Below are 18,730 nucleotides of genomic sequence, written 5' to 3'. Positions count from 1 at the left end.
ACCTGAGATCATTAGAGAAGATACGAATGTTGTCCAATAGTGGTAAGAGATAATGACTCAGAAGTGATTCAGTATGAATGGAATCTATAGATCCAGGACGCGTTGTTACAAACACACGAATCGCTTCCACGAGCTCACTGTTGGACAGATTGAGATGAAAAATAGTGGAATATAGAGGATAGGAGTATTCCAATATTATCATAGATAAATAGTATATAAGCATTATATTGTCTTCAAGTAATATACAGAGATCTCAGCTCTACAGTCCGGAGTATACAGAGATAGGCCATTAATATAAATATGTAGCCAATAAATATGGGCCAAATATGTAGCCTATAATATAAAATTAAAAAAAAAATTATTTCAATCTATTTAACCGTTACGGACTTATTCAGCAACCAAGATTTCGCATTCTATTTCAAGAATGGACAGTATTCATTTGAATAATGCCATTTCAAGTAGAAGCAGAAAAAAATTGAAAAAATATTAAACTAAATGATTGCCTTTATCATTTATACACTCCTATAAACGTTATAAGGATTTTTCACGGAAACACTCAAATTTCTCGTGATACAAATCGTTGGCCAACTAACTCGATTTGTATACAATGGTTCAAAGAATATGTGTTGAAAATTTGAAGTTGATTGATGAAAGCGATCGAAAATAATCGACGAGCATACAAAAGGGGAGCAACTCGAGCATCTAGTGTTATCAGTATATAAGAGCTCAATTAGCTCGTTCAATGTAGTTCATAACAACTCTCAATTTGCCATAATCTGTTTAATAACAATTAAAATCGAGAAGAAAATAAAAATATTTTGATCATAACGTGCTTCGCAGTAAAAAAAATCCGTTCAGAAGATTCAAAGGAAATGCTATGAACACCACTTGCAATCTCTCGTGATTGCTTCCCTCTTCACAATTTTAATTGCAGGCTACCATGGTCAATAGAAAGAATGATATGCTGCTAAACACTGGAGTTTGGAATTATTTCAAGGTATAAATTACCATTATAATCAACGTTTTCACTGATTTTCAACTGTGGGCCATCCGAATATTCTCTAGGGTGAAAACTATCCCGGATTGGGACTTTGAAACAATCCAGTGTTGCTTTTCCAGCAACAACATAACCAGAAGTCATTGACTTCAAGCCGCTATTCATCACTATATTGATCTTGAATGGAAGCTGAATGTACACCAAATACGTCACAGTACCGTGCGAGGTTTCCTTGGCTATTATCTATGTAATATTTCCATTGTTTTGAATCAAAAGCTTGCCTTGAAGTGCATAGTTCTTGAATGTACACCATGCCTCCATGAGGTCCTTTCATTCAAATCAATACAAACAAATTGCTTAAAAGCAACACGTCTTCATTCAGTTTGAAATTTCTGCATAGATATTAGTTTGATGCCGATCAACATAGAATTATTTATTAATTTTCAGTGTACCATAACTATGTGTCTTCATAACTTTTCAGTGTCTCCATAAATTTTCAGCGTAACAGGTCATTAGCTACCACCACTGTAACATGAAAAAATTCACATTATGGATGATTCTAATCACTATCTTTAAGACAGTTCATATCATGATACCGTATAGCAGCTATGAAGAGTTTGTCAGTTTGTAATTACACGGCCAAGGTTATAGAACGAGACTGCCCTAGGACAAAGTATGGGCTAGGTGGAGAACCACTAATCACTTTTGTTTCCTGGAAATCTACGGGCTCCATAGGTACTGCAGCCCTCTCCCACCATTTAGAACCCCCCTCTGAGTCACAAACACCACTCAATCCCCTCCATCTCGACTAGTCGACAACAATACTTTTACTTTTTTTCAACAAAGCTGAGAGCGACTATACTCACACAAATATTCATCAACTACACACACACATACACAACAGGCTTGCCTTCCAACAAGTGAACGCAGAACGCGTCATTCCTCCGCGGTCTCAGTGTGCAGTCGTTTAATCTAACCACATCAGACAACAGCCGTGCACCGCATCATGTAAGTTCCAAGTTCCAACTTGACACTTCCTCAGATGCAAGTGATAGAAATAAAACTGTGTTTTAAAGTGACAAAAATTAAGGTAGACGTAAGCCGTTTATTTATTGGGCTTACTCACTCTAAACTTCTTCATTCATCGAAATTACACTTTGAAAACAAAGTTGGTGTCGTGAAGGTTCTATAATCTTATAATCAATCATTTAGAATACAGTTTGCAGTTGGTTATTTAACAAATTTATTTTGCATTGAATGCACTGAAAGACTTATCTATCATAATCATTTACTTATTGATTGTTTCTAATTCCTTTGAATACGACTGTCTGATACAGTACCTACACTATTAACTAAATAATCTTTGAGATCATCAGCCACAAAATGAGTCGTATAAATTGTTGCTTTGACTGAAATTTCAAATCATATCACTTATTCACTTTACTCGTTCATTTGATAAACTTCATTTCAAGTGATTCATACCTATGCAATACAATAAAGTTCCTAAAAGATATTTTTCGAAAACGTGTCTTGTCTCTTAGACAATAATTATTATGCATTCCTGACTTTTATCTATATTGACTTTCATCCAATATATTGATTCCATTTGAAAATATTAACATTGTAATAACGAACAGCTAGCTAGGAAGGTGAGACTCTCGTTGAAGACAACAAGTAACGCTTTCAATGATAACAATGATCAATCATTATTCATCAATAATAATAAGTCATTAACATGACTGACAGTATTCAATATTGTAAATGATATGAATATAATCAATATAACAATATTAATTATTGATACAATATCAAATTCTCGTTAAAAATTAATATTTTTTAAACGAATGAATAAATGCATTATTGCTTATACGTCCTTGATGTTACTAATGAATTCCACCTATTCAATTCTCCCCCATCAATATCATATCATTATTATGATATATCATATTATACTCCCCATCATATTATTAATATGACCACCAAAATGAATGTTTGAAAATGGATCTTGTTATTTTAGTTTGCCTTATCATCTAGTTCTCATAATTCTTTAACATTATAACAAGCTAGCCATATTCCAATAAAAAGTGAATTCTGAGAAAAATTAAACGCTTCTAAACTCTTAATCTCACATCCAGCTGTGATCTACAAGATACTACCAGGACCTCCTATATACTAGGAAGTTCTGATACTACCCCAATATCATACCATAAAGATGAATATCACACCATGACGATGGATATCAAACCAAGTTTGATGAAGAGCTACAAGTGATACTCAAAGGCAAAAGTCCAGATTCACGGTACCGGTATACCTTGCCTCATCAAATTTCCCAACACACCTCTTCTAGCGTATCCCCAAAAGTATAACACTTTCCACACACTTTCTTGTGAGCAATACAGGAATTGAGCTATGTAACTGAATGATTTCCAGTATGAGATTATAATATCGTGTCTATTATAATACAAGTAATAATTATTAAACATAGCGTGATATAACTCTCTGCAAGTTGAGGAAAAGTGAGAAACCACTCTTGTTGTCCTTCAAATAGCAAGTACCTTACTTTCTAAAACGACATCTGTAAAATAGAGCTGAGATTGGGTATTTCATGTGAGATTCATTTCAAAACAAGAAATGTCAGTAAAAATACGTCTTTTTGAACAGTTTAATTTATACATGTTACATTAATAGTTGGACATGATTAAATCTAGAATCTTAATAATATTCTTCAATACCGTAACAGCCGCCGCAACTTCGACTTATTTTGAAGCAAAAACTGAACTCATTTTATCAGTGGCGAAGAAGTTACTCAATCCTCAATCACTTAAATATGCGCCAAATTCAGTAATATGCTATTCTCAGGCCCAGTTGCACAAAAGCTGGTTAAATTTTTATCATGATTAATTTCATGAGAACCAATCAGAGAAGGCTTTTGCGAAAAAAGTATTCTTTGATTGGTTCTCTTGAAATATCACAGTTAAAATTTAACCGGCTTTTATTAATCCGCACTTAGTCAGTTCTAACATTAAGGCCTGCTTGCACAAAAGTCTGTTAAATTTCAATCATGATTAAATATTCTACAAGAGCCAATCGGAGAAGGTTTTTCTGAAAAGAATCTCCTCTGATTGGTTATCTTGGCATTAAAAAAAGCTGGTGTTACTTTGTGGCATTGGTTTTAATCGGGATAAAAAATAAACAGACTTTGGTGCAAACGGCTCTAAACTTTGCAGCAAGATCCTTTCTGAATTGAACTAAAGCACAGAGGAAAGAAACACTACTTTATGCTTATTCCGTGACTAAAGGCTCCAAAAGTGTTTTAATGCTATAAGATGGAGAGTAGATTATCACTCACAGCGTAAACGTGCAAGCTACCGGTACTAGGAAGAATACAAAAGTAGACTCTGAGAGCCAATCACAGCAACAGAAATATTAAAAAGTATTATAAATAAGATTATATTAGTCAAAGCCCTATTTATAAAATTTGACGATCGTATTTGGCAAAGTGAAGACTCAAAAAATCTTTTACTGAATTATATTGCTTGAGAATTATAAGTTGATTATTATTGAAGACTATGTATGTTAGATGCGACTCTGAGATATTACCTCATTGTCTGTACTCAACGACTGCAGAAAGTACCTATTATACTATATTATGATTATTATTACTACATCATCTTAGAGTGGCATGTAGCATCCATATGAGGAATGAGTCATCTTCTTATAGGATTACCGGTACTCATTACTCTCTGATAACTTTTATCTACTGTACCTGATTTCTGCAACACAATTCGAAAATTGTGGAAAAGATGAGGCTATCTCAAAATGATGATTCTAAGAGGAATAAACAGGAAATATTATTCTACCTTGAATGAAGTAAAAAACAATAATTCGAATCAAGGCTAATGAAGCCATGCAATTTCAAAAATAGCTCTCCATTGGTATTTCGGACTCTATGGAATTATCACAAAACAAACAGCGAATTTTTGAATTATGTCAAAACAAAATAGTGTCCAAAGAGAACTAAAGGAAACTGTTGAAAGGATTCCTGTTTCGAGAGAAGAGAATGTTGAAAAATCAGAACCGGTACTCCGTAATAATGGGCCAACAAATTTGGACGTGAACGTCCTTCGCTTCTGCCTATTTAAAAAAATAAGATTACAGAACTAAAGCTTTTGATTTATGAACTCTTTATGAGTTTCAGTCATAAAACTAAACTTCAGATTTTTTAAGTTCCAGGAGGTTTAAGATTTATGAGATTCAGTCATAAAGCTTTAAAGGTTGATCCTCAGGTTCTGTAAAAAAGATGTAAATTCTTATCAAACTCATCTCATTTGTTAAGTTACTCCAAAACCCTCAACCATCTAGCTTTATCCCATGTTTTTCATCAACCAGCTTTTTTCACCATCCACCTGTCTTTTTAAAACAGTTTATGTTTGGAGTTTGAATTTATGTATTTGTACTACAATACTTGACCCATAATAAACAAATAGATCTACAATAATTGAAAACTCCATGAAATGTTACAAAGAGATTTTCTATTGGCTCATTTCTCATTGTAATGAGTTATATTTGAACATATGTGTTATGCTGTAGAACTTTTGCTTGAAGTTTTCACAAGAATTGTCAGATTATAGGTACTTATTTTTTATCATGATTGTCATTAAACTTGTCAACTAATCTTAAAGACCAACCATTAACTTTAATTCTACTATTAGCTCGTAAACTATGAAAAACTATAAAACTGCATTCATTGATGGCCAGTATTTCAGAGAGTACGGGAGCAGATAACATAAGTATATAATAATTATATAGAGTCTGCACAGACTATGACAAAGTGATAGTATACCAGTTCCAAAAGCTTTGACCGCTTCTTTTCAGCCTCCAGGTAAGATCTTGATTTTTTTAGTAGCTGGCTCGCCTCAGGTGATTGGGATTCAAATATAACTCGTGCTGTATGGCAAATCGACTTTTCTCAATGAACACAAATGGAATGCGATGATCTCTCATGTCACTGTTCCTGATGTAGACCTACCAATGAGCGTTATTATTAATCTTTGGTCTTATTTCAGTTTCTTCAATATTTTATGTTGAAACTTCTACCGTATATCGAATTGATGTTACTTCTAGCATATATTTGGACCCCACACACCCAAATTGGTTCATTATCACTGATTGTAGGGTTGTATAGTATGTTTTTTTTTCTAAAGACAAGCTGAATTAGCGACCAAGCAGCCAATAATACATTTGTCCATATTTGATAAGAACTGTTTCCAGTTTTTATCTTCCTTCTCAATTTTTGAGTCCTATTAGTTAAAATTCTATTATCTGCTGGACCCGTGACTGCAGCCATATTCTTCTTGCTCTCATTTTATAGCACTGGATTATATCTCTTGTATAGTTTACTCACACTGTTCAAAATGTACGCTCCCTTTGCTTTGCTGCTTTTTGAATTAGTTTCATGAATCTTTCAGCTTCTTCTTCTAAGTATTGTTTGCTCCTTCATTGAACATTGAAGTCTATATTATTATTAAATGAATATAATTGTTCACTACGAGAATTTTAGAGAAAAATAATTCTAGCTGAGAAGGACAGAACTAACTGAAGACATCAAAAAGTATGGGAGTAGCTATGATAGTGTAAGCCCGCCTCAAATTCAACGAGCATTCTCATTGAACAGTGACTTGCATGTGACTTGCTTCCTATTGGTAGTGAGCTGTGAAAGTGAAATGGCGGCTAATCAACCCATTGACCAATCACACAGATCTTTGGTTTTGAAAGCCTGGACTACTAATCAGCCACTCATGCTGCAACAATTAAGTTACATAAAATATTGTCCTCATAAGAGCAGTGTCCAACGATAAAAATATATAATGAAAGGGTTCATTCATTAGAGTTCATACAAAGGATTCATTCCAAGAACGACTGAACGAGAGTTTAATCCGATCCACAGCGGGTCTACCGGCTAGTACCTTGATAAAACAATTCTGTTTACTTTAGTATTTACTCTAGCACTGGGTCATAGTACCATAAGTTTGAAATAAACACAGATATATTACATGAAAAGTTTTGATAGTGTGACTCAGAAATTTTGTCTTAATCTAGACTGACATTTTGCAAAAAATTACTCAATATTTACCAACTGGCATTTCATTTTGAGAATTTGACCCGTGTTACGGATGACACATTAAACCGTCGGTCCTGGCTGCCGAGAAGCAGTCGTTAAGTCACGTCAGAGGCCTGAAATTGATCAGGTGCCTCCAAATTTCCTCAAATTGGATGAAGCTCTTTTAGAAAAAGATTCACTATAGCCTTTTTTGAAAATATTAGCAGACAATATAACGCTAACTCTTGGATCGGATTGTGTGAGAAATCAATTACAATTTTCAATTTGTAGGAAACGAGTTTTTCTTATGACGAGAGAGGGCTTTGAATTCAAAAAATTAGAATGATAATGAGTAAAACCGTTTTGGCTACACTGAATTACTACCAGTAGTAAAGCAAGCCATTATCGAGGCTTTCCCAGTCTCTGTATATCTTCTTTCAAGGTTGTTGTTATCTTCCCCACATTTCTGGGAAAAGTTTGTGTTGATTGGTGGTCTTGTAGAATCACGACTCTCTATTGACAAGATTTTCTCCAGAATCACGATTTACAGTGATTATAGAGAAGGATTATCCTACCGTAGTTGGATACGGAACTTCAAGACATTATGCACGGCTCGTATGATGCGTGATAGTAAACAGCAATTCCTATTCAATTTCGATCGCTACATAGAGTTTAGCATTACTTTTTCTCACAGCTGTGGTAATAAACTTCTCAGGAAATTCACATTTATATATTTCCTCAACTAGCTAACATTTTTTCATATTCCTAATTTCATTCAATTCTAAATAAGTACCTTAGCAAACAAAAAATATTTCAAACTCATTTAATCCAGCCAATACCCATGTTGATTAAGATAGATTTATTACACTTATCTATCAAATATTGTACATTTGAAGTGATTGATAGGACACTGGAAGCTATTTGAAACTATGGTTCCAGAGTTCGAAATTCTCTTCTTTCCAATGCTTATATAAACTACGGTAGTCGAAATTTACGTTGCTATTCAAATTACATTACCGTAGTCGTATTCCGACGAGTTTTTCTTCATTCAGAAAGTCAAGTTGAAAGCATAACAAACTCGCAAAAGTGTGAAACAGCTATATAAATAATCGAGATGGACTGTTTATTCTGATAGCAACTATGACAAGTATACAAAAGAAGGATTGACAGGCTACTCTCAATGTTATTCTATCTCCTAAATGAAGCTACCGGTTCGGAACAACTATTAATTTAAGACAACTCAACCATAAAATAGGCTATAATTAAAAATTAAATTATAGAGAATATCCTATTACTTGTATTATGATTACTAGAATATGAGGTATTTTTTAAATTATTAAAGTTCTCGGAGGAATTATGTTGCTTTCCAATTTAGTTCTAATAGTCTGAACAATTTGACAGAAGGACATTTAGAAGGATATATTTGATCAATTATAAGACAACAGCCAGCATATAAATAGGCTACTCTTTGAGCCTGTGGTAGTGGTAATATTGTAGAGTAGGCCTAGGTAAACGAATGATTCATTAATAAAAGTATCGACATTTAAATTGAGTGCTGCATCAATTAATTAATGTAGTTCCATTCTTGTATTAGAACCAGTTCACTAAAATTCAGAGAAATCGTAGCCGATAACTGTATTTCAGTAATGACAAACTCTGACTAATATCTTAAAATTTCTGTATTGAAAAGGGTACATAACCGTCACCGAACTAAGACTTCACATGATTGATTGGAAGTAACATACAAAGCATGGAATTTGTCTGGCATTTGAATGGGACACACTATTATAGACATTTTGTTTAAGATACGGTACGGTAGTTTTCAGGCAGACTTTATCAAGATTATGAAGACATCACCAACTGAAAGATCGAATTCTCCATAAAAATTTCCCGATAGCCGGAAATAGACGAGCCTGGCTTGGAATTAAAATTCTATTCCCATTTGCTTATCATTTCGTCTTAGTTGGGTATCATTGGAACGACAATTTCGTGTCATTCTTTGTTGCTTCCTGATTCTGTATAATACCCTTTATCATAATTTATCAGTCTCCTCGATTTTTTTAATTATGATTTTTTGAGAGCCCACTTGAAATTTAAAAAAATTAAACCAAAATTCAGTTGATAAAAAAAAAACATCAGTTGATAAAAGTTGTGGATGAGAGAAATCATTTGTTTGAATACTGCACCCAAAAAATTGAAATCAATTCATAAAACTCAACATCTAACAACAATTTAAAAATCAGATTTATTAATAACTATTGAGACCTCGGTAAACAATCATATTTTAGAGTTTGGAAGAGCCATAGATGTTCATAAACAAATGGGATGCAACTCGGGAGATTCAATCAATTTTATCGGTGCTTTTAAGTACACTCCTCACTCAAGGAAAGTCAATTCAATTAAACTGATATTCACGATTGAAATATGCCGAATATACACTAAAAGCTGAACTAAAATGTACTATTAACTCCCAATACCAAACTTAGAACAATAAAATCAATCAAACCATAACATACTCAAGTTCTTCATCTCTTTGTAATTGGTTTTATCGACATTTTGAACAGTACCATTTATTGGAATATTGGTTTCTTATCAGACTTGCTTGATTGAATTTAAACAGTAACTTAATGGAGATTGTGCTCTTTCATAATTGTCTTAAAAATTCATAAAAGTCAGTAAAATAAAATTAATCAGTGAATAAGGTAGTAGTGTCTTATCATACATGAGATAATCTAGTGTTTCATTATGGGATAATACGTACTTTTATGATCCATGTTATACGGTATTGATTATAAGATGAAATTTCAATCTGAGCATACACTCTTTCATATAGGCTTGTTCAAAAAGTCTGCAATGACGGGCTCCTATAAACGACAAGGAAAGACTAGTGAAGTTTAAATCATCGCTACAATTAGCATAATCACTCCAACTTCACAGCCAGATCTCCGGAAGTAGTATAGGTAATCATAGTTTTAATTGCACTTGTCACTAACAGGAAATTGGAATAATGTTTAGAAATTTTGATGATGTGTGTGAGAGCATCTGAAGACTACCCTATAATTATTGTGCAACTTGTAATATCGTAAAACCTGTGAAGAGATGAATCAGGAAAAATGAGCGATGAAATTGCATACGATACTTCAAGAATCTCAAACTACCGCACTCAGTAGATTTTAGTGATATTCTTCGACTGCTTTTCCAGTTGGTCCAGTCATAAACTGATTTTTATTATTGCAGCTGGAGTTCAGTCACTGAAGGACTGCAAGTGACAAAATGCCAAACGTCGTAAGAGACAAGATATAGCGACTTCAGTATATGGAGACTATAATGACATTCGATAGTGAATAGAATAAAATAATACACATCCTCCTAAGCATCTCTGCGGATCAGCCGCCCGTTCTATCTCCCCCTAGCCCCCCTCAAATTTGGAAAATGTTATCATTTTTAGAAATTATGACCCGGTTGCACAAATAGTCTGTTAAATTTTAATGATGATTGGATCGCACAATAACCAATCAGAGAATTCTTCTTTTCAAAGATTGCTTCTCTAATTGGTTCCATAATTGGCATCTAATTCCTGACAAAATTCAACAGACTTCTGTGCTACCGGGTGCAAGAATGTTTTTTTATAATTTAAAAAATTAACTTGATAGCTTTTTATAGAAATAGAAAAATTACAAAACATTAAACATTTGTAACTTCTGGGTTTTTGATTCCTCAACATCCATTTAGTCAATTAATGTATTGAATCTGGAATAATATTAATATTAATTCTGTGAAGAATTGAAAAGTCGCACATAACCTTTATTTGGACAATTTATTATATGAAATTGGGATGAAAAGGAATTTGGACTGTAGTCTGTTTCTTTGTCCTCAAGTTGATTGTAAATGATAAATAAATGGATAAATAAATATTAATTCTCTATGCAGAGTATCCGTTTTAACATTAGCGGTTATGAATATCCAACAGAATAGAAAGTAATTTTAGCTTGAGGACAGTGAGCAGATGATAAGTGATGGGCCTAAATCAGTGTTGCTGGAAATAGCAATCGTGACTCTTGACACCGTGAAAGACGAGGACCGATGATGTTTATGATCTCCAAATATTTTAGAGAATAGGTTTCTCTTAAGATAATGCTATCGATAGATTGTTCCAAGCGTCTACTATAGCATTTTTCGGAGTTTCACAAATCATGTAATAACAACATACCTAGAACAACAATAATTCTTGTTTACATAACAACATATTCACCTATCATATGAGATACGTCCGTATAGGATTCCAAAAATGGAGGTATATAGGCTCACTTACTCAAATTAAACCTTAATCATTATTACAATTCGTTGCCTAATAAGTACCCAGATATATAAGAATCTTTATAAGTGTTAAATTTAACTTTCACAACCATGAAACTACTTGTACTTCTATATAATAGGCGTACATATAGTGCAGTTGCAATCAACATATTCGGATAGGCTACTCGGTACATACGGTACAATATTTTCTTTTAAATAAGCAACTTAGCAATGGTGTTTCATCTTTCAGATAATCTATATTGTATGTGTTTCCCTACGAATGAGAAGGGAATAGTAGGCCCTATTATTATTCTTACAGCTAAAACAAGTTGAATATACATCTAACAAATTCGAAGCGATTTTGTATGCTCATGAGGAATATCAACAATTAGGATCACATTAGGATCCTCTTTTCTAATTATTCTATAATTTCTCTTAATTCTTTTGAAAAATCTCCATGGTTGAATATTTTCGATGCATACCGGTACATGAAACTCATAACGTGTGTAACCTAATATAATATAGGATAATTTGATTTCTACTCTCAACCTACTCCTACTCAATATTATTTCAGTTACAATTCTATTACTATGGTGCCAGGAACTTTGGGACCAATAATTTTTGGGACTAAAGGGCTCCGACATAGAAGAGGATGAGTCTTTACAGGTAGAATCAGATGTCTCCAACAGGAGGTTGGACATTGTTCTTCAACACAAAGGCATTGAGCACATAGAATTAGCGAGTCAGTTGCAGGCCTCTTCAACTATATTTATCCAATATGCAGTACTTTACATATTTATTCATTCAGATTTTAAAGTTGAATTATTATTTCCGCTACCTGTTTGATCAGGAAAATATGAGTTTTTAGTCCTTATTAGAACAAGAAACTTAGGTGTAATAAAAAGTTGGAAAAAAGCCTTCTTAAGATGTCTGTAATAAAAATAGATTGTTAATATACTCAGTACACAGAACTATTTCTAAAAATGAATCTTTGAATGGTCTCATTCAGTGACAGAAGCGTGTGAACCTGCCGTAAGGGCCGACAATTGTTTACTAATCAGCTCGCAGGTAGAGACACCAGACTTGGTCCCAAAATTCCTCTTTTTTCTAGTTGGTCCCAAAGTTCCGGTCACTATTGCGATTAAGATAGAAAACCATCACTAATCCATCATTACGAGAAATACTTAGACAATAGATGTATATTAGATAATATGATAGTTTTAGAATAAATCCAGACTTTACTCATGATTTCATATTCTTTCTGTTTTGCAGGATGTTGGGAACAAAGTTTCAGTTTATCTGTCTACTGTTCACTATCTTGGCGATTTCAAGAGTCAACTGCATGAACATGAGAGAAGAAGACAACGAAATCCTTGTAAGTAGGCTACTATTTTTTTCATGTTTAAAGAAATTAAAAGAATCAGCCTCATTATAGTTATTATAATTCAGTCATTTACAGTTTAATGAAGAATTGAACATACAACTTTGTACTCATCATGATAGTTTTGATAGAATTTTAGTAGGCGGAGAGTATAGTGGAGTACGGTAGCTGTTTATTAAATAGGTATTTCTATCGTTATACGGTATTATACCTTCTGTACAACACATAATAAATTAGAATGGGTTTTGTGTGTTAGATGGTTGTCCAAGCAGTCTGAACCATTCTCAACCCCACATAATGCGTGAAATGAATTCTTCCGAATAGGATTGAGACCAGTTCCACTTACAAACAATTATAAACTTAAAATCACTTCGTTCGGCACCCACCAAGAGCTTTGGACTAATTCATATCTTATATTCATCTTCCCATTACCGAAGTGCAAGCCTACAGCTCATTTATTATATAATCCTCATCAGAGTAATGAATGAAAGATCGATGCAGAAATCATTTCAGCTGAACTTTAATTATATCCTTGGAATGGAATTCAAGCTTGTTTTCTTGTTTTGAATGGCTGAGCCATTCTATCCATTTTGAAGAAAACTAATATTGTCAAAGAGAACTCGAGTTTACTAGAGTATACTCGATATTTTGAAGAAAACAACTCGGTAGCCCATTCTCAAAGAGAACTCGAGATTACTTGAGATTGATAATAGTGTAACAACTGAAACTGATAGTATCTCAGATTGTTTTAATAAATTAGTGGTTTTGACTATATCAAGTCGTTCACATTCAATATGGATATGTACCACAACATCACCATCACAACAGCAGCACAGTTAGTCAATCGGCCTAATCAACACTAACAATTATTCTGACAGCAAACACTGCTTTATAGTTGTCCTATGCCTACTCTTCTCCACTATCCTTATTATTGATTGAGAACTAAAACTTCGATTGTGAATTTTTTCAAGGTTCACAATAATTTCTCAACTTGGAAAGTTAACCAACAATGATGCCCTAAGGAAAAATGTTGTTCCCATGATAAATTCAAGTTATGTTACTAATGTAAATGATTATCCTATTATATTAAGCGAGCAATTTCCATATATTTGTATATATTTTTATATCTGGTTATTTATGTTCCACGGATCTCGAAAACGGCTCTAACGATTTTCACGAAATTGGAACTTAGTAGGTTTATGATATAAAAATTCGATTGCACTAGGTCTCATCCTTGGGAAAACTCGCTGAACGACATTAAAAGGATAATTCATCCTTGGCTGAAACAGCAGTGGATAGTAAAAAAGTGAGTGAGCGAGTGAGTATGTGAAAAATCAAAATATCGCATCCCCGAAATTCATAAGATGACATATAGCCAGCTGTGAAATATAAACACGATCATTTTAGAGAATTGTGTTCTGTTTATCAATAAATAAATATAACGAGCGAAGCTCGGTGCCCCGATATTAGAAAATCAATAACACTAAGAATTTTTGTTTCGACAGGACGATGATGACAAAAAAATCAGATCCGGGGCAGATGATGATCAGAACACCAGTACTACCACCACGAACTCTGAAGACCTCACTCCAGCTTCAGGTAGTAGTGCCAGTAGTACTGGTGGTACTGAGACACCTACCACACCCCCCATCACGAGTGACTCCAGCAGTGACGAGTCTCCAACCGAAACTACGACCCCCCCGTCACCAAAACGTGATACGTTCTTGCGATTCATTGATGATCTATTCCAGGTGAGACCTTCACAATCTTCATTTGAACTGTATAGTAGACCTGTCATATTCTGTTACTTTTAATTCTCAACTTTACAATTCTACCAATTTGATCTTTAGGTATACAAGGTTGTATATTCACTCGTATACAAGGTTGTTACAAGGTTGTAGGTTGTATATTCACTCGTAGTAGTCTATACAAGGTTGTCAAGGAAATAGGGCGAAACCCCTAAATGAAATTGAATCAGTCATTTCGAGAAGGCCATATATCCACAAAGGTAATTTTTTCAGTAGAAAGGAAAAACTCAGTGGATTACAAAGTAGACTTGTCTTATCATTTTCCAATACTATTACCTAGGATATTCCACATTATGTTATAACATTTTTACCCTATAAATTTTCTCTCAGATGAGTTCCGTTCAACTTTTTCACTTATCATTGGAAGATATTGCGTAGAAATTGAATTATACGACATTTCAGAAACAGTCAACGTTTTGCACATTTGCATTGTTAATTTTAATTCAATCTCTTGATTATTCGGTAGGGTTGAATGGTTGATAAAAAATATTTTAAACAACAATATAAAGTTTTAGACATAGAACTTGAAGTGATTCAACACTTATTTCCTTGAATCAATACTACAATAAGATTTTAATTATGTAGTGTGTACCTGAAATCACAAATCTCTAGGTTGTAAACTCTTCAGGAAAAGATTTTTCAATTGAGAGTTGAAAGTTTATTACCGTATTTCAAGTTTGCAATGAAAACTTTACTGCTTTAGCAATTAGTCAAATGAAGATTAATTTTAATTGCTAAACTAGACTGAGATAACATTTCTTTTTCATAACCTTCAACAATTTGTCCATTTTTCGTGATAAATAGTCTGATCTTGTTTAACAGAAACCAATTTGTTGTTGTTGCTTTGGGAACATAACTTATTAATATTCTATTCGGTTCCTAGTGATTTGGGTACTTGGATAGAAATAGTCAAGATGAAAAGTATATAGAAATAAGCACATATCATATAATGTTGTATGGTAACACGTTAACTACATCTCTACATGTTTAACGAGCAATTTGTATGTTAAAATCAACGTCATCCCGCATTTCCGAGGTTGAACAAGTTGCAAGGATTGGCATGTCCGTTCTCGTATGCCACAAGAGACGGCAAAGAGTATGTAAACCATTTTTTTACATATGAGAGACGCGGAAGGGACAAAATTCTGCGCATCGTCTCTGCCCGACGTCCATTCTGTATGAATTGGGCCTAATATATCATACTGTGGCTACCATACATTATGAATCGTTTATTTATTGAATAATGATGATTATACATTTTCACAAAAAAATTGTTTCTTTTGTAAAGCATTTTTGTCGAAACCCCTGATTTGAATTCAAATCTATTCATAAAAAGCTTATACACAAAATAATATTGTAACAATATTCAATTCAATTTATTACTTGTCATGGCTAAACAATGGTAAGCATAGAAAATAGTCACGTACATTCAAATTTTAACATTCATTTACAAAGTAAGACTAGATTAATTTTTAAAATTGTGAAAATATAATATTTGAAAACTTTTAAATATATAATATGTCAGTTAAAACTCATAATTATATTATTATAGAAACAATAAAATCTGGAAACATTAACATTGCACTCGAAAGTAACACGATAGATTCTTAATACATTTTTTAATATAATGAATATAAGCCCTGCGTGGATGTTTTGTCTGTGTGCAGGGAAAAAATTAGAATATATATACCCTTTCATATTTTAAGGTTGATTTCAGGTGAATTAAAGATATCCATCTCAATTGAATATTAAAATTGATAATAACCAATTTATATCATTTTCAGGTGCCACTCAAGATGCTGAAAATGTTCAGCAATATTCTTTCAAGAACTCTGGAAACATTTACAAGCAAACCAACACCTCACAGTGATAACTGAGTTCATTCTGCTGGGATACTGTTAATCAATTGCAGTATTCGATGAGAATGTGTCAGCTTCGCATAAAACTTAGGTTGCAATCAAGTTTAAAACTGGAACTCCAAGCTTAAGAGTATAATAACGGTCATAATTTATTTTAGTGACTAGAAAAATTATGTTTCCTTGTAAGAATTCACTTGTTATTTGTTAACAATTTTGTTGAATGATACAATATATTATCACACAGTACAAAACGAATTCTATGTATAGTCGGCCTATAGTAGTATTTTACAGTTTTCAAGATCATAACAGCTACAGTATTATAATGTCTAATATTTGCATATTAGAAGAAAACGCTATAAATTGATGATAATTGCATGATTGATTCATTTGAATTCAAAGGTACGGTAATTCTCAAATCAATCATCAATATTTTCAAGATATTCTACTAAACTCTACGGTAATCATTTGTTTCTATTACAATTTTCTAGTTCCTGTCAATTTCAAATTATTGCTAACAAGCTGCTGTCTCCTTTAAATACAGTTTGTCTTGTAAAATACAACTAATATAAGATAAGACAGGTGTCAAAGACGTTAAAAGTGATTTTAAATGTTTGCTATTTTGCTTGTAAGTTCAGACTAACGACATAAGCACCAGTAATAAAAGAAAATTCATTTCAATGTCATTTTGTTATGGAAAGTTAGACAATAAACAAACATAATTTTGGGCGAAGTGAATGTCGGTATTTCGCAAGAAAATGCAGTATGTATATACCGTGATATTATAAGTCAATAGAAAAATAGCATCGATGTTATTATGCTCTTAGCCAATACTGAGATCGAAAACTCTGTTAAGGAAAATACTGTAAAAAACAAATCTATGAAACTGCTATAAAGCCAGTTGTGTTGTATGGGGCAGAAACATTGGTTTTTAAAAGAAAGTTGAAGACCTACTGAGTATCTGGGAACGAAAGATGCTGAGAAAAATATACGATCTAGTATGTATCTGTAAGTATGTAATGGAGAACAAGTCCAACAAGTGAGAAATAAAAGATGTACCGGTAATGGGAGATTTCAAAGTCGGAAAACAAAAGCCCGAAAAGAAGAACATGAAAGAATATTCATTTCTCATCCAAGTAATTTAATTTTTTCGATAGGTGAATAAATTATCTCCATAAAAATATCTAATCAAACATGATTGTCTACTGAGTAGGCTCTTAAATTATTACAAATAGGTAATATTCTAAAATAGACTGAATGATGTTTGGATGAAGGAATATTACATTCTATCGTTATTATTTTGTGATTTTATCTTAAAATAAAGTGTGTGTACGTGTGACTGTATTGTGAATGTCTCTATAAGCAATAAAAAATGTTGATAAGACTTCATTATCTTTTATTCTTTACCTCTATGGATTTCCATGCATCTCTAGCCTTGACAAGTGTCTTTCAATTATATCAAGGGCTAGCCTTGATTATACTTCGTTGAAATTAACTTTGGACTTGGGATGGACATGCGCAGCAGAGAAGGCATACAGCGGCAGGGATACAACGGCTGCTATGTTGCCGTTGTGTATCGGCCAGCGTTCTCTAATTTCCAGTGAGTATTCAAGCGCTCATGTTAAACTTAGGAAGTTTTCTCTCTGCAATCACAGTCTCGACTGACTCTATTCGACAAATTGACAACTACGCTTCCACCTATGGCTCAATCCATCACTGCAATTGGCTGATCTCCCTCCATTTCTCTGCGCCGCAAATTCCTCCAAGTCTGAAGAAGATTTACACGAATTATAATCACAATTTTCTTTTGTCCGCCTCTAGTCCAATAGAGAGAATTGCTTGGGTGGATTACACCTTAGAATGGGATACAGAGAGAATACCATTGAAGGACTCCAATCCAGCATCAGAAGCGAGGTACGCCAAAGAAATTTGGATGAAAAATTTTAGGCATGAAATGGAGAATGAAGGATTACGAATAATAGGTATCGATGGCGAAGGAGATGCGAGAAGCGACTCTAAAGTTGCAAAACTTGCCTTATATAGTTACCTATTAGACTTGGGGAACTCTCATAAAAATTTTTGAAACATATTTTATTCAATATTTAGACCCATACTCAACATTTTATTCAAAATTATATTCGATGATAATTAATAATTTATTGGATGCTCATGGAACTTTAAGCCACACCACATTACAATGAACTAAATGATTGCCAATTTATAAACGGCACGAGTCAAAATCATTCACAGCAGAATATATTCCTATAGATATGTGAAGTACTAGCCTAGTTC

At 33.3% G+C, this 18,730-nt stretch overlaps 1 protein-coding gene across 4 annotated transcripts; it reads left to right on the top strand.

Annotated features, from left to right (window-relative positions):
* The first annotated feature begins 1,836 nt into the window (after positions 1–1,836).
* Positions 1,837–17,822, top strand: LOC111049874. Of its 4 annotated transcripts, none has more exons than XM_039423106.1 (4): positions 1,837–2,005; positions 12,666–12,768; positions 14,280–14,525; positions 16,367–17,822. In XM_039423106.1, coding segments are annotated over exons 1-4 (444 nt in total). In that variant the 5' UTR covers positions 1,837–2,003; the 3' UTR covers positions 16,460–17,822. The 4 variants fall into 4 exon arrangements, with proteins under 4 accessions (XP_039279040.1, XP_039279039.1, XP_039279038.1 ...); XM_039423105.1 differs by having other exon boundaries at positions 1,981–2,165; positions 16,367–17,778; XM_039423104.1 differs by lacking the exon at positions 1,837–2,005 and adding an exon at positions 5,766–5,879 and having other exon boundaries at positions 16,367–17,778.
* Positions 17,823–18,730: the final 908 nt, after the last annotated feature.

Source organism: Nilaparvata lugens, chromosome 3 (genome assembly GCF_014356525.2).
Source record: "Nilaparvata lugens isolate BPH chromosome 3, ASM1435652v1, whole genome shotgun sequence".
Classification (NCBI taxonomy): Eukaryota; Metazoa; Arthropoda; class Insecta; order Hemiptera; family Delphacidae; genus Nilaparvata; species Nilaparvata lugens.
The sequence above is the reverse complement of the archived record's forward strand: the minus strand, read 5'-3'. Positions and strand labels throughout refer to the sequence as shown.